This window comes from Cyprinus carpio, chromosome B8 (assembly GCF_018340385.1).
Source record: "Cyprinus carpio isolate SPL01 chromosome B8, ASM1834038v1, whole genome shotgun sequence".
NCBI classification, from domain to species: Eukaryota; Metazoa; Chordata; class Actinopteri; order Cypriniformes; family Cyprinidae; genus Cyprinus; species Cyprinus carpio.
The window spans coordinates 10,657,676-10,674,851 of record NC_056604.1 but is presented as its reverse complement, the minus strand read 5'-3'; the positions used below and the strand labels follow the sequence as shown (position 1 = coordinate 10,674,851).

The window sequence follows — 17,176 nt, the reverse complement described above, 5'->3', positions numbered from 1 at the left end:
TAATGACATGTCGTAGAGATGCATTTTACTGATTAATGCCCTTCTAAATTCAGAAAAATGTGTGCGTGCTGAGGGTAAGCTCTGGGATAGTCTCTCTATATCTTTAGGTCCTAGAACTTTGGCAACAGTTCGTACTTGGACAACAGAGGGGTTGGGAGGAACACTTTCAGTTCCCTCAATTCCCTGAGATCTGCTCCTAGCGCCACATACCTTTATTGAATCTACAGGCATATCAGTTACTGACTGGATGGCTACATCTCTTTCAAAGAAAGCTTGTAAGTCAGGATAAATGTTATCAGTCTGACTAACTTCTTCCACATCAGTTTTCGCTGCAGCTTTGTTGCGGTTCAATTACTTAGTCAAAGAGGATACTCTAGCTCGGAGCTCTTTGTTCTGTTCCTCTAGCTCTGAGTTATGCTGAGACTGTTGCGCAGCTAGCGATAAAGCAAATTCTCTGTGGCAGCAGATAATGCCTTTCACGTTGTTCTTGCGAATACATGCTCCAAGTACCTTTTTACACTCATCTACAGACCAAGTCTTGTCTGGATGGATATCATATTTCTGAGTTAGTTCTTGTCTTACTTTCTCAGTGACTATTAGGTTCATTTGCACTCCTAACAGTGATTTGAATTTGCTATCTGACCACAAAGGAGTCAAGAGACCACCTTTTTCAGTTGTGTGGATCAATCTAGCATTCTTTCTAAACATTTTGTGAGTTTCTTTGTTACCACACACTCAAAACATTAAAACTTCTCTGATTAACAGAGGGTACCAAACATTAGCATGTGATGCTAATCTTCCCTGCATGAACAGAGGATAAACAATTCTTCCCTGCCGAGACAGAGGGTAACACAAACTTCTAGCACTTTACTCAAAAACTAACACCAGAAAAATATTGTAAAAAACACAAACCAACACAAACAGACTATAACAGTTCTTCCCTGCCGAAACAGAGGATAACAAATATTAACACGTAATGTTAATCTTCCCTGCCTGAACAGAGGATAACCTTCATCTCTAAAATTATTTTTTTCAGAGGAAAACTTAGCTAACCAAACCCTACAGCTAGGCAATCTTCAGCAGAATTCTTTATTAAGAACGCACTGCGTGGCGCTGTAGTCATCAAAAGTCTAACTAGTCATTAATACATTGTAGTTTATATACATTTCAAAGGGGGAGTGATACATAGAGGTGGAGACAATCTTAACAAAGCATGCAAATACAGTACAGGAAAAAGCCAGACACTAGCATTTTTCCAGCCTTGATCTCATCAACATAATAGTGTCATTCAAATGCACAGGTGCTAATCCAATCAGTCTTAAAAAGCCAAATGGCAAGGAAGAGCAACAAAGACAAAAGGTCATTATCTCAGACACCTAGGCTTCCTGAAAATATCAAATTCCACAACATCAAAACCAAAAACAAAAAAAACACAACCATAAAATCACACATAACAATACATTATAACCTAATAATGCTCACCAAATATTTCACAATTCCACAATGGGTGGATTTTTTATCATTGTAGAGTGGTTGTGTTCACACATTGACAACACACATTTATGTCCAAACACCATGTAAAAGTGGATTTTGCCTAATATGTGCCTTTTAACTGTAGTTGGTATCCAATGTATTAGGTGCATTACTGCCACCTTAGGCTCTGACGTGTGGAACAGTTTTAATTCTACCCATCAGTCCTGTCTCCCTAATAAATTCAAATTACTTACTTACTTACTTCAATGCAACTAGCTTGACAAGTTTTCTATTCTTTCTGATTTTCTCCATCATATTTTTTCTTATTTATTTGTACATAGTACATTCAATAACTGCATGTGATAGTCTTCTCAGTCTCCTTTTAAGTGAACCTACCAAAGGGAACCATCATTTTAACAAATGGTAACATTTATCATGTTGATTTTAGAAAGGCACATGACCTCCAAATATTTGCAAAGGTTTTAATCTTACTTGTTGGTTTGCTCAGTGAGTGGGAACTTCATGCTATGGAATTCTATCTTGCACAATCTAAACCTTTGCTAAAAGGCCTGACTCATCTGCTTTCCTGGCAATATCTGTTTTAAAAATCACAAGGTTGCAACTTTTGGTTACAAATTACAGGTGAGGGGGGAGATGGGCACATCAAAAACTGATTTTAAATACTTGGCTGACTTTTGTGGAGGTACGCAGCTTTATACAAACTATGACACAACTATAATACAGACTTCATACTCATCATTTGATTTTTCACAATGAGTGAAAAAGACTGGAGTTTAAATCTGAGAGTCATTCTGTCTTACCTGCAGTAGCCTGTTCCATTGTGGAAAGTGACACAGGCAGCGTTGTTCACACAGGGCTTCACAGGGCCCACACACTGCAGAGCTGTGTAGAAACAACACATCAAGTGCTGTGCAAAGAACCAATAATAGTATACATTTAAACTTACAAACCCGATTCCAAAAAAGTTGGAACACTGTACAAATTGTGAATAAAACAGAATGCAATGATGTGGAAGTTTCAAATTTCAATATTTTATTCAGAATACAACATAGATGACATATCAAATGTTTAAACTGAGAAAATGTATAATTTAAAGGGAAAATAAGTTGATTTTAAATTTCATGGCATCAACACATCTCAAAAAAGTTGGGATAATGTCATGTTTACCACTGTGTGGCATCCCCTCTTTTTATAACAGTCTGCAAATGTCTGGGGACTGAGGAGACAAGTTGCTCAAGTTTAGGAATAGGAATGTTGTCCCATTCTTGTCTAATACAGGCTTCTAGTTGCTCAACTGTCTTAGGTCTTCTTTGTTGCATCATTCTCTTTATGATGCCCCAAATATTTTCTATGAGTGAAAGATCTGGACTGCATGCTTGCAATCTCAGTACCCGGATCCTTCTACGCAGCCATGATGTTGTAATTGATGCAGTATGTGGTCTGGCATTGTCATGTTGGAAAATGCATGGTCTTCCCTGAAAGAGACAACATCTGGATGGGAGCATATGTTGTTCATAGAACTTGGATATACCTTTCAGCATTGATGGTGCCTTTCCAGATGTGTAAGCTGCCCATGCCACACGCACTCATGCAACCCCATACCATCAGAGATGCAGGCTTCTAACCTGAGAGCTGATAACAACTTGGGTTGTCCTTGTCCTCTTTAGTCCGGATGACATGGCGTCCCAGTTTTCCAAAAAGAACTTGATTCGTCTGACCACAGAACAGTTTTCCACTTTGCCACAGTCCATTTTAAATGAGCCTTGGCCCAGAGAAAACACCTGCGCTTCTGGATCATGTTTAGATATGGCTTCTTTTTTTGATCTATAGAGTTTTAGCCAGCTACGGCGAATGGCACGGTGGATTGTGTTCACAGACAATGTTTTCTGGAAGTATTCCTGAGCCCATGTCATTATTTCCATTACAGTAGCATTCCTGTATGTGATGCAGTGGCGTCTAAGGGCCCGAAGATCACGGGCATCCAGTATGGTTTTCCAGCCTTGACCCTTACACACAGAGATTGTTCCAGATTCTCTGAATCTTTGGATGATATTATGCACTGTAGATGATGATAACTTCAAACTCTATGCAATTTTTCTCTCAGAAAGTCCTTTCTGATATTGCTCCAGTATTTTTCGCCGCAGCATTGGGGGAACTGGTGATCCTCTGCCCATCTTGACTTCTGAGAGACAGTGCCACTCTGAGAGGCTCTTTTTATACCCAATCTTGTTGCCAATTGACCTAATAAGTTGCAAATTGGTCCTCCAGCTGTTCCTTATATGTACATTTAACTTTTCCGGCCTCTTATTGCTACCTGTCCCAACTTTTTTTGGAATGTGTAGCTCTCATGAAATCCAAAATGAGCCAATATTTGGCATGACATTTCAAAATGTCTCACTTTCAACATTTGATATGTTATCTATATTCTATTGAGAATAAAATATAGGTTTATGAGATTTGTAAATTATTCCATTCCTTTTTTACTCACAATTTGTACAGTGCCCCAACTTTTTTGGAATCAGGTTTGTAATTCTAGAGCTGAACCAATATAGACATGACCAATCAATACAGATTTTATTACACAGAACACTTTATTCTGATTGGCAACTCAGATGTCTCTGGACCACAAAACCACTCTCAAGTCGCTGGGGTATATTTTTAGCAATAGCCAAAAAAACACTGTATGGGTCAAAATTATTGATTTTTCTTTTATGGCAAAAATCTTTAGGATATTAGGTAAAGATCATGTTCCATGAAGAGATTTTGTTAATTTCCTACCGTAAATATATATAAACTTAATTTTTGATTAGTAATGTACATTGTAAAGGATTAATTTGAACAACTTAAAAGGTGATTTTCTCAGTTTTTATTTTTTTTGCACCCTCAGATTCCATATTTTTAAACAGTTGTATCTCGGCCAAATATTGTCCTATCCTAACAAACCATACATCAGTGGAAAGCTTATTTATTTCAGCTTTCAGATTATGTATAAATCTTAAGTATAAATGTATTAAACACTTAAGACTGGTTTTGTGGTCCAGGGTAACGAATATGTTTGCACCCTGTAAAACCTGATAATTTCAGAATACACAAACATTTAACTAACTCAAAGATTAAGTTAATAGTATTACATTTTTTTTATTTTTATATTACACAAGCATGCTAATTAAAATGTAATTGAAATATTGAATAAACTAGCACTGATAAACTATCACTTTCAAGAAATGTGTTCTGAAATATAAACTGTAAAATACTTACCATATGATATTTTAAAGCAGCAAATAACGAGAAGGATGACTTTGCTAGAAGAGACAATGGATAAGTGGCCCATAATTTCAGTTAAATCCAGTCACCAGGTTGTGCTTGTCAGCGAAATGAATCTTAAAATGACCTTCATATAGTCAGAAAATGAATTATACTCGATAGAGAAGCTGTCTTTTAAAATGTCTCGTTTGACCACATAAATCCATGTAGCTACTAGCTAGTGCTTAGTGTGTGGGAGGACGTAGATTATAATCACATCTGTCTGTGATTCTTATCAAGAGTTCTAATGAACAGGGTCAGTGGTGTGCAAAGAAAAGCGTCCCTGTCAAAAACAGGCTTTTGAATGGGCTTCATCTGAACTCAAACACTTAAATGGAACAAATATAATGTTTTTCACAGCAAGCCAGTCTGGCGGGAAATGCACCACCTCATATCTCCCACTAGGAAAGCGTCACATCCATGGATCATACCCCACTTAATCACATTAGTATTATAACTATACTATAACTACAGTATATATAGGAAAGTATCACATCCATGAAACTTCATCAGGGTAGCGCCATATTTAAGTTTTGAAAAGAATGAAGACAAGGCTGTGAGGGATAGATGTACAGTGCGTTCAATGGATTGTACTGTTGTTGAATGTACTAATAGCTCAGCAGCTGAACTTAAGATGACAAAATTTCTTTCTTAAAAAAAAACCCTTTCATTGGACAAAATTTCTTTGAAAGTTAAAATTGTAATAAAATTTTACTTAATACGTGGTATTGTAAAAACGTCTGTCACTCACAGCCTAATATTAATCAGCGTTAAAACCAATATGGCATCTATCTGACTAAAGTCTATAGCTGAATACTATTCACGTCTAAATGTTGTTTAAAGAGCGTTTCATCCAGAAAACATATGTAAGTGTGATCATGTGAAAACCATCTCTTAAAAATTGTTTTATGTTATTTTATATTAAAAACATTTTCTAAATGTCTATTAAATATAAATATAAGGAAATGTATTGCTGATGAGCAAAGTCAAAAAATATCTTTCAGATGAAAACACGTACATCAGACGTCACCACAATGTATATCACAGTTCCGATTATTTAACTCCAGTATATCTTGAAAACTCAAGAAAATCTTAAAAAAACTGAAAATATATTTAATAAATAAGACATTTACACCTCCAATTTTAACCCTTCTGATAGATGATTGAGGAGGAAGCCTACTGTCATGGCGGTAAACATAACTTAAAAATACTGAAAGTACCTTTAATTTGTGGCTGTTTTTTCCCTTTTTAATCAGCAATTATGAACAGACTTTTGGTAAGTAACTTAAAGGGATAGTTCACCCAAAAATAAAAATTCTCTCATTATTTACTCACCCTCAAGTCGTTCCAAACCTGTAAGACCTTCGTTTATCTTCAGAACAAAAATTAAGATATTTTTGATGCATTCCGACAGCTCTTAGACCCTCCAATAGACAGCAAGGGTACTACCTAGATCAAGGTCCAGAAACGTAGTAAGGACATCAGTAAAATAGTCCATGTGACATCAGTAGTTCAACCATAATTTTACGAAGCTACAAGAATACTTTTTGTGCGCGAAGAAAACCAAAAAATAACTACTTTGTTCAACAATTCTTGTTCTCCTTCTCATCCAGTCTGCTGTGGCTTGCCTCCATTTTGGAGAGTATCATGACACATGCACACACTTTTGCTTCATGTAAACAATGCATGCACATTTTTTTTTTTTTTTTTTTTTTTTTTTTCTTTGCGCACAAAAAGTATTCTTGTAGCTTCGTAAAATTACAGTTGAACTACTGATGTCACATGGACTATTTTACTGATGTCCTTACTACGTTTCTGGACCTTGATCTAGGTAGTACCCTTGCTGTCTATGGGAGGATCAAAGAGCTCTTAGAATGCATCAAAAATATCTTAATTTGTGTTCCAAAGATGAACGAAGGTCTTATGGGTTTAGAATGACTAGACGGTGAGTAATTAATGACAGAATTTTCATTTTGGGGTGAACTATCCCTTTAATGTTAGACATTCTCATTATCAGTTCATGCTCTTCAACCATAATTCTAATGAACTAGATATGAACATGGATGTTAAATTACATAAAACAAACAAACAAAAAAAGGCCTGCTTTGGCATTGAAAAACCCAAATAGCCACAGGCCAGTGATACCATTTCTGTATGTAAGATTGACAGTGACCTTGTAGTGAGACAAATACCAATCAAAATACTACAAATAAACATGAATGTCAGTGTGAACTATAAAAACAGATAAAAGCAAATAAAAATTTAGTTTGAATCATTTTATTTATACTGTAGGTTTGGGGAGACCAACATACTCTCTCCTGATGAGCATTTTAGCTTCATCCAGTTGGTACATGGATGTCTGGTTGGTTACTGTGGGTTAAATTCTTTAATGCAAGTGAAATACAGATTAATGTAAACACTGAAAGAGAAAGCTGTTGAAACCCAGGTCATATATCATATCTGCAACCATGCAAGAGGCAGGACCACAGATACAGATGTATGTATTTCTAGACTGCACCGGATTGCATTTGACCCAAATCTCTGCTTCTTGAAAAAGTGGCAGGCCCCCACTCTCCCACGACACTAGATTCAATGATCTGGTCTGGACTGAGTAACTGGTCATGACCGCAAATCTCCTCGCTGCAGTGCAAGTGCTGTTTGTTGGAAAACTTTTGCACAAAGGAAACAATCCAAAATTCCAAAATATCTGGTCTAAATGCGACACAAATGTACAATTGAGACAAATTCAAACTAAGACTTAATAAACCACTACATTTTATAAGGCTTTAAGAGATACAAGCTTAATTCTTGAATATCTGGTTTATATATAAGAACCTAAATGGGCGGTCAGTACAATTATTAATTTTGTGCAAATCATTGGGGGGACCAAAGCTTTACGAATACAGCTGACCCACATGCTTATTTTACGTTTACTCCCCTGGCTGGAAGGTAACCTTACCTAACAGCCATAGCATGAGAAGCATTACGTGTCCAGTGGAAGCGATCCAACCCACAATGTGCTAAAACTCCAAATCTGAATTAACATACTTCTGTTAATGAATTATCAATTCACCTTTTTTGGGATGCACTGCTGCTCTATGGTATACTGTTATACAGTATATAAGATTAATTTCCATGAATGGAGGGATTTTACAAAGACATACAGTGTACAGGAAAACAAGCTTTCTCTCTTTCGCATTCAGACTCCAAACAAGTGCAGACAAACTTCTGTGTAGTTCATAAAACAGATACCAGTGAGGATCAGTTCAGGGACTCGGCAGCCTGTTAGGAGGGAAATTGCCAGATCCAACAGTCTTTAAGAACAAGCTGTAGCTTTAAAACACAACGTGAACTTGTTGTTATGTGAGAGTCCGTCTGCTTGTCACCTGTAACTTTTCTTCCCTCTGCACATCCCACACTTCACAGCCACCAGAAGCGTATGTATACGATCAGCATGATGAAGAAGACTCCACCCGCAGCTAGCTTAGCGTACGTGGAGCGAGTGTTCAGGTATTTAGCATCACTTCTGTATTTCTTGGACAGGCTGGACAAGTTGCTGGCCTTCGAGTCCAATGCTGAGAAAAAACATGTTACATCTTTTTCACAAAAAGATGTTACAAATATGTTAAAAAGGAAAAAAGTTCACAAGAAGTATTTACCAGATAAGGCCTCCCCCCTTTGCAGAACTTCTTCTATGTTGGCCACCATGATTCTCTGTACATCCTGTAGCTCTGTGTTGATGTTGCTCAGGTTCCTGCGTGCTCTGCTGTCGATGTATGATTTTTTGGTCTTCTGAATATATGTATCTTTGGACAGGCAGTAAAACAGAATTACAAGCTTGTCTCTTGATGGGAGGTAAATGAAACTCTGGTTATTGAGAGAGTGAGGGCTCTTACCAAACTCTATGAAGGAGTAGGGCCTGGAGACCGTGGGCACCTTCTTTCCATGTTGTTCATGAAACTCTGCTTGCAGATCTTCGAGATAAGCAAAGGTTAGCTTTTTAGGAAACCCGGCCTCACAGAGCACCAGATAGCAAACACCTTTCTCTATGACGTAGCTTTGAAAAAAGGTGAGAAGAAATCTTTTATTAGCCATGCGTTTCCTCGATCACATATTTTTGTGTGTAAAACTAGAACTAAAATGTACTGTGATTTTGAAATCAATTAACTCACCTTCTTATGATCAATAATTTTATGATTTTAGCTGTAGTGTACAGTGAACTTACTGAAAGGCCATTGATCCAGCCTCTAAGGTGCATCGGTTTGGACTCTGTTCGTTTAATTTGCGGAAGAGCTGTTTGGCTTGGCTCTGATATTGCTGGAGATCTCGACCCATCTGAGAACAAAAGTGCAAATTTATTAGATAAAAACACAGTCACTCTTACTCTGATACTTTTGATTCAGTCCTCTTCAGAGGGATTTTACAAAGCTAAAGGTGAACAAACCTTTTCACTTGCCTTCATCACAAAATGAAAAAACGAAAACAAATAAAACCTAAACCAAAATAAAGTTACAAATGTAAAAAAAATAAAACTCACCGGCAACTAAAGTCACATTAACACTATTCAGAGTAATTCTAGGGAAGCGTTTTCCTTTACTTCTTTCAAATCTACCAAAGCCCAAAACTTTGTCTTGATCCTCTAAACATCAACAATTATTTCATTAAAAATTAAAAATGAAACATAGGAAATTGTTATCAAGTTGTTTTGTGTCAGTTACAATCACCTGCTCATTTTTTATGGAAAATATGGAAGAAATGTATCATCTTAACTACAATACAATAACAATACAACAACAAAACAAACTTCACTATTTAAAAAAAAAAAAAAAGATTACATTTAGTATAGTGGGAAGACAAATGGTGTGAGTTCAAATCATGACAGAAGAGGGCGCTGTAACTGATCAAAAAGATGCGAATCCATCTAATGAAGCCTCTCTCTGTGTGACCAATTACATCTTTCACACCGAGAATAAACGATATGGAAGAAAATATAATAGCTCAAGATTTACTACGCTGTTAGATTCCAAATAAAACATTTCAAATTAATGTAAATACTCCAACATACGTCTAATAACTGTAATTTGATTTAATAAAGGTCAGATTAAAGCAGCTTTTGCTGTTGTGGATTGCAAATCCAGATAACTAGACACTTTTAGAAGTAAACGTAATGCTCATTGATATTGCTCATTGATTTATTACGTTTACAGTACGCATAGGCCTAAAGTAAATGATAAAACATACAGATATCACTGAGCTCTTACCTGCTCGTCCTCCTGCATTGAAGCCGCCAGCGGCAATCCGTCCGCCAGCCGCGCGATCATTGTCAGCAGCACCATTTCGCTGTAATGTCAAATTTACCCACAGCAGGTGTATACGAAGCAGTTAATAGCTGTAATGTGTCTGTGTCTGGATTACAGCTTCACAACACTCCCCCGTACGCTGAGCTGGCCGGAAATACGTGCATATTTGGCGTCACTGTATTATTGTCCCGCAGGGTTTTACTTTTTAAAACCACTATCATTGGTTCCGCATGTGAATGGGGATTAGATATTGTTATATACTGACTCTGAAGGACAGAAATTAATGAAAATTATTTCGTTTTGAGTCATTTATTCGATATTTTACCGGGGACAGTTGTTTTCACCAGTTTAGCAGGTATAACGTCCTATTTTAACAAGAGTAGACGCATATCTTGTTGTCAGCTGTCCACAATGGAATATTTATTTATACAAGTTACATAAATATATTTACATACGTTTCTGGACATAAAATAACTCAAATAAAAGTAATGTAAACTGATTGATCTGTGTGCCTATTTTGCGTCAGCCCCACAAAATCAAAGAGGGCCTAAGCTTAAATTTTAATTAAAGCAACAACACTATTTAAAAACTGTGGTCCTTATGATTTCTGATCCCCCTCGAAGATCAAATCAGTTGTTCTTTAACATTATGTTTGGTCAGGACAGTTACTGGAGACAGATGCGGCCGGTGCACAGAGTAGACACTAAATAGCAGCATTTTGGACAGAGACCCAGGAATAAAGAACTAGTGGCTTTTCTGTACCAGACACAAAAACAAAACAAAAATGTATTGATAACAACGTGAGATGTTATGCAAGTAATTTAAAGGATATCCACACTATGTGTCCAGTTAAAGAAAAACAGTCTCTAATTTGTAGTCAGGCATCTTTTTTTTTTTACAGGAAATGTGGTCATGACCTGAATATTAAAGAGCTGAGGTGTCTGTTTCAGACACAGTTTAGTTCTCTTTACTTGTATTCTTACGGGAAGGAAATTGCTAATGTTGTTTCTGCTGCTGCCGCTGATAAATTGTCATGTCCTGTGAAATACTGTGCTTGTTTCAGTCAAAAAGTGGAGTCAGCTGTAGAACAACTGATTAGGTGATGATAGTGCAGTCTCAGATGTGTCCTGCTGAGACAGTAGTGAAACATTAACCATACCCCTCCTACACTGTTTTCCACACAAACAGGTATTTAAGACCAAAAATCAGTAGGCCTACATAAAAAGAAATCAGACTTAATTTCATTCAAATGTTTTTAAAGATCTAAAAAAAAATGTAATGTTATATACGATTTCTGTTTATGGGAGATTATGAAATTAAACTAAAAGACAAAGGAGGCAGGAACATTTCATCCACTTTAAAGGTATGATTGGTTCCATGTCTTTCTACCAGATTCCCACCACAGGCTTGAACAGGGGGGAATACAGATAACAGTGGGCAATGCCAATGACATAACAGCATTATGACAGCTGGATTAATCAGACAACAAGTGAGATACATTCTTTGTCTTTTAAATTTCTCAGTTTCTAGGCCGGGGGTGTCCAAACTTGGCCCTAAAGGGCCACTGTCCTACAGAGTTTACCTCCAGTTTGCCTCAGCACATCTGCCTGGAAGTTTCTAGTATGTTTAGTGAGACCTTGATTAGCTGGTTCAAGTGTGTTTTATTGCAGCTGAAGTTCTCTGCAAGACAGTGGCCCTCCAGAAGCAGGACTGGACACCTCTGTTCTAGGGCTCTCTAACAGCCCAAATAAAAATTGGAAAGGCAGAAGAAAATAAGGTAATGCCAAACAATAATACTAATAATAAAAATAAATAAATAATCACTGACTAGATAGACAAAGTGGTTAGATTCCAGGCTACTATGAGGCCAAATAAGAACTTCAAATCAGGGTCTTGCATTCAATAATGTATAATAATTTTTATTAATTCCATTTCAACATACAAAAATGTCCCTTTTTGAGCAGTTTTCTGCAAACATGGGAAACTCAGAGATTATAACAGTGTGGTGGATGTGATTTTCCACAAAACATTTAGTGTCCATAGACAAAAGCACCAACATTTGAATAGAATCTGAAAAGAACTCATTCTGTTATCTAAATATTATTAAGAGTATATCTAAAATATCCCTTCCAGAGAAATGGATTTTGTGATGCATGTCATAGTGATGATGATTTTCATCCAAAATTACTTACAAGTGCACTTGCTGTGAGTAAAACCATTTGTCACATAGAAATACTTTTGTAAGTGTCTTGCCCAAGGGCACAGTGGTGACATGGCTGGTCCAGCAACCACTGCCTCAGCAGCCTGGATAGTTAACAATTACATCAACATCAGTTAAAAGAAGGTAATCAATACAGTACTAAAGAATAGAAAACAGAACTAAAATTACTTTATATGTGTATGCTTTTTAACACAAAAGACAAGAACAAACAAATCATGCAAAACTCATAAAGCATTTAGGTATACAACATCCAGTATATCATGGTGTGAATAAATCTGTAACACTGAGGATTATGTAACTCTGTTGGGTAATTCAAGTAGGTTTACCAAAATTTCTTGTTTCATTTTAATGTTATTAATTAGAGAAAACAAAATGCTAAATGTGTTGACAACAAAAAACGAAACATTAATAAGGTAAAGCAAGTATAAAGTATGAAAAAAAGGTACAGTACATATACTGTAGTGTAAAAAATGTGGTACCGTTTACAGCTCACTAACAACACAAATGATTTGTTTGGAGTTTCAGGTAGGTTCAATGAAATGCCTTTCATTTTAATGTCCCTGAGAGAAGTCCTTGATTTTCTGTGCTATAGCCTGGGCCTTTGAGACAGGACATTGCAGCAGCGGGAGTCGAGGAGGACCCATTGCTAGCCCTGACACTTTGAGATCAGTAAGTTTTTTTTAAAGAAATTTTATTTAGCATGGATGGATTAAATAGGTCAAAAAATAAACTTCCTTGCAATAATATGCACAAGAAAATTAATTAAATAGGTCACAAATTACACCTTTGAGATCAGTAAGTTTTTTTTTTTAAAGAATATTTTTTTAGCAAGGATGGATTGAATAGGTCACAAATTACAGTAAAGACATTTTATTATCTTACAAAATATTCTAGGGGTGCACGATAAATATCGGCCGATAATTAATTAAAACCACCCAAAACCACACACATCCTGACATAACTGACAAGCTGCGCAAGTCCATGTACATTATCAGCACTGATTTGCACAGCTTGTCAGTTAACAACGGCTCTGTGTAGTAACAGCTGCTCTGTGTGAAATTACGCACCTGATGGAATTTACTGCTGATTAGAGAACTGGCTTTACTGACGAGATACGCATTAATTATCGGCCGATATTTAAAATATTTTAAACTTTCTATTCATCGAAAAATAACCACTGTTTCAACATAAATATTATAAGTGGCAACATTTCGACATTTTTGACACTTTGAAAAAAATGTTTCAGCAATTCAGCAATGACTTCTGAAGGATCATGTGACATGGAAGACTGGAGTAATTGCTGCTGAAAATTCAGCTTTACCATCACAGAAATGAAATACATTTAGAAATATATAAAAATACAGAACAATTATTTTTAAATTGTAATAAAATTTCACAGTATTCCTGTTTTTACTGTATTTTAATCAAATACATGTAGCCTTGGTAAGCATAAGAGACTTCTTTCAAAAAGAAATCCAAACATTTGAAAGGTAATGTATGTGGAAAACAATCAACTCACCAAGGTTCTTAGCAAATGTGATAACCTCCATAAATTCAAACTGTAAACAGAAAATCAAATCATTAATTTCTGTAGTTAAAAACATGCTGATAAAATAAAGTCCAAAAGCATCACCAAATGAGAATTACACATGCAAAATGGGATGGAGGATGTACCTGCAGTGCTCTGGTCTGCATGTGGTTGCCATTATCAAAAGCAGCAAGCATCTGGTTCACTCTGCATCCGAGGTAGTTATATGTGCTGCAGAGGACAGAGAGCATTGCATGGTCTTCAGTAAAATAATAAGGAAAGGAAAGAATGTGACATGTGGCCAAGTATGGTGTCCCTTACTCTGAATTTGTGCTCTGCATTTCAAAATGAAAATTTGCTGAAATCGCCATCCAGGATGTAGATGGCGAAAGTATTTTTTGCATGAACTATTCCTTTAAAATAATAATGTAATACAAAACTTAGGTTACACTACTCCCAACAACCAAATCAGTCACTAAATAACAGAATGCAAGAACCAAATCTGCACCACAGCAGGAAAAACAGTAAAAGGTCATGAATTCATTACAACTGAGGCCAGATAAAGAGTTCCAGGATGGCATGATGCAGGCACTCACCTCCCTACTGCTCCATGAACACCTAGTACCAAAGCTCCCAAGAGTTGCTGCGAAACAAAGTTTCAAGCAAAATATATAAAATTAAAACCACATTATTTCAATGTTAGACTAGCAGAAAAAAATACAGTAGATGAATGAGTGAGGGGATTGTATACCTCATCTATTCCAAACATGACAGACCAGTTATGGGACTGACTGTAACAGACACACTGCCCGAGATCCCTCAAGTCAGTCCCAGTGTATTTCACTCCCTGAAATGAGGGGATCATCCGCTCTATCCCATTTAGCACATCAGCTGCATCCACTGAAAAATAAAGGAAAAAAAGATACTGGACTACAGGAGTATGTGTGAATCTGTCACATTCTGTACTGTGCAGTTCTAAAGAATTTACAGTGAGTGTTTTTACTGCCAGTAATGATGACATGTGGGAGCTGCACTTACATGCAACACCAGTCATGCCTGGAATATGATAATAATACATCGGAAGATCTGGAGCATAGGTGCTCACTTCTTTTAGGTACAACCTCAATGCATCTGTGAAAAGAGGGAGAGCAATTAAAAGCACTGTTGGAAATATAAACAACAAAATAATAATAATGCAGTGTTTAGGAAAATGGGGTTTAAACCTGCATTAATGGGTTTGAAATAGGAAGGAGAGATTACTGCTATGCCATCAGCACCTATACTGGCGGCATGCCGAGCCTGAGGAAAAGTAAAAAACCCACACAGCAACAAAATAACAAACAAACAAATAATCAACAAACTCTTAAACACCAAATGATAAAAAACAAATGAAAAAAAAACAAATGATACAAAATCTATCATGAAAAGACCCATTTAAAAAAAAGCCAAGTAAAAATGCAGTTAATGCGTGTTAATAAAAGGGATTGTGAAAGAGTGCACTCACCAGTTCTTGAGAGTCTTTTATACTCATGCAGCCAACATGAACAATCACTTGCTCAAGCCTTAACACACACATAAAAGAAATGAAACCTCTGCCAATGGATACTTTTATAAGGAAAAAAAATCAATAAAGCTATAATTTCGGATGTTTCTTTAACTTTGCACACTTTGGGCCTCGTGAACTTTAAGAAAAGTTTTTTTTTTTTTTGCCATTTTTCCTGAAACATCATTAACATATTTTATATCATTAAAATATTTGTCTGTTAACATTTTGTCAAGATTAACAACCCTTGTCCCCTTAGACATTTTTACTGTCCATAGCTGAATAAACACTATAAATGTGCAATAACTCACTTGGCCTTTCCATGTTGGCACCAAGCTGCAGCAAGCTGCTTCCTTTCGTCCACAGTTAGAGAAAAGCCCTCACCTGTTGTGCCGTTAACTACCAAAAACAAGGTGGTTTAGGTTACAAATAATATAAATGAGAAAAACAGGTTGCCTTATTCCCCAAAAATTTTAATTAAATGCATAGACTTGACTTACTAAACACACTCTTGACATTCTGCTTCTCTATTAAGTAATCAATGTATGGTCCAATTACAGAGAGATTGATCTCCCTGGGGAAAAAAAAACAGCAAAGAAGAACAGATCAGTGACCAGACCACTGCACCTCAGGCAAATGATTCTGTAATACTTTTATTGAGAAATGAAATATTTTACCCTTCTGCAGTGAGTGGTGTGAATGTAGCTGCCACGAGCCCAGTGAGCTTTTTTACGCTTCTAGACATCTGTGCATAGATTCACAACAACATTGAGAAAACGTCAATCACGTAAGCCTACTGAGCCTTGTTTAGGAATCCGGTTTTAAATGGCCCTGAAAAGTCTCAAGTTCTGTTTTCTTTCTCTATCTCACAACATAATTATTAAACTTGGCCGACCAACTACATTTGAATTAATTCCAGACATAAAAGACAATCTCTTACCTTCTCTCTCATTCGCTAAAAGCGTTTAAAGAGCTCGGGCTGTGTTCTCTTGACAGTCACCTGACTGTCTGCCTTTTGTTCCGTGCGAGTGTGTGAATGACGTCACTGCAGAAGACAATCATGTGATGCGTGCTTAACAGGAAGCGTGCGCAGACTTGTTGCTACATCTTGAAAAGTAAAATATGTGATAAATCAGGCAGTTACTTTATTTAGAGGACGTTTAATGCATTACATTAAGAAATATGTTGTAATGAATACATTCAGTGTGGTGGGATTTCATTCTTTACATTTAATAAAATCTTCACTTTCACCTAGTTATGAAACATCTGCATTCTAGTTATAAAATCATTCATGTCACGTGAGAGAGACATTGCGGCTGGAGCATATTGCTTACTGGAGTAATAAATTATGTAAACTGGAAAAAAAAATCGTTTAAACAGCATAAATATCTAGTAAATAAATTTAATTCACAATTATATTACATAGTAATTACCAATATAAAATAAAAAGCAAACTCAAACACACATATACAAAATGTAATCTTTGTAAGGTGCATGACAAAGGATATTAGTATCGTATTAATATTTAACTCACAGATTCTTTTAAGATTCTTTATTATTCATGTTTTTAATTTTATTATATTTAAATGTTTTATATTTTATGTTTTTTATATAGTATTTTTTCATTTTCTTTTGTTCTGAAATAATTAATAAATTTTGATAATTTTTGGAACAATATCACTATTTCCTTAGTCTCGTGGGGTGATTTTTATAGGTAGAATTTTACGTATAAGCACACAACTAAATAATTTTTTCACATTTTAATATAATTTGACATTAAATTAATC

General features: G+C 36.1%; 3 protein-coding genes across 4 annotated transcripts in view; all 3 read right to left on the bottom strand.

Moving 5' to 3' along the window:
- Window positions 1-2,410, bottom strand: part of LOC109094995 (neurogenic locus notch homolog protein 2-like) — a 111,147-nt gene extending 108,737 nt beyond the window's left edge. The window contains exon 1 of the mRNA XM_042728891.1: window positions 2,295-2,410. Coding sequence (XP_042584825.1) covers window positions 2,295-2,395 — 101 coding nt within the window. The 5' untranslated portion in view covers window positions 2,396-2,410. The remainder of the gene's footprint in view (window positions 1-2,294) is intronic.
- Window positions 2,411-7,058: 4,648 nt separating this feature from the next.
- On the bottom strand, window positions 7,059-10,274 carry LOC109095361 (vesicle-trafficking protein SEC22b-B-like). Of its 2 annotated transcripts, XM_019109065.2 has the most exons (6): window positions 10,059-10,274; window positions 9,242-9,253; window positions 9,023-9,132; window positions 8,694-8,854; window positions 8,457-8,603; window positions 7,059-8,372 (listed from the first exon to the last, which is right to left on the bottom strand). In XM_019109065.2, exons 1-6 carry the CDS (start codon window positions 10,131-10,133, stop codon window positions 8,218-8,220), a joined length of 660 nt encoding a protein of 219 aa, XP_018964610.1. In that variant the 5' UTR covers window positions 10,134-10,274; the 3' UTR covers window positions 7,059-8,217. The 2 variants fall into 2 exon arrangements, with proteins under 2 accessions (XP_018964610.1, XP_018964611.1); XM_019109066.2 differs by lacking the exon at window positions 9,242-9,253.
- Window positions 10,275-13,581: 3,307 nt separating this feature from the next.
- Window positions 13,582-16,473, bottom strand: LOC109095363 (N-acetylneuraminate lyase). Its single transcript, XM_042728944.1, has 11 exons — window positions 16,330-16,473; window positions 16,067-16,134; window positions 15,890-15,963; window positions 15,701-15,788; window positions 15,351-15,408; window positions 15,070-15,145; window positions 14,885-14,977; window positions 14,598-14,746; window positions 14,443-14,489; window positions 13,993-14,077; window positions 13,582-13,877 (listed from the first exon to the last, which is right to left on the bottom strand). The coding sequence occupies exons 1-11, from the start codon at window positions 16,339-16,341 to the stop codon at window positions 13,782-13,784; spliced, it is 846 nt and encodes a 281-aa protein (XP_042584878.1). The 5' UTR covers window positions 16,342-16,473; the 3' UTR covers window positions 13,582-13,781.
- Between the last annotated feature and the right edge of the window lie 703 nt (window positions 16,474-17,176).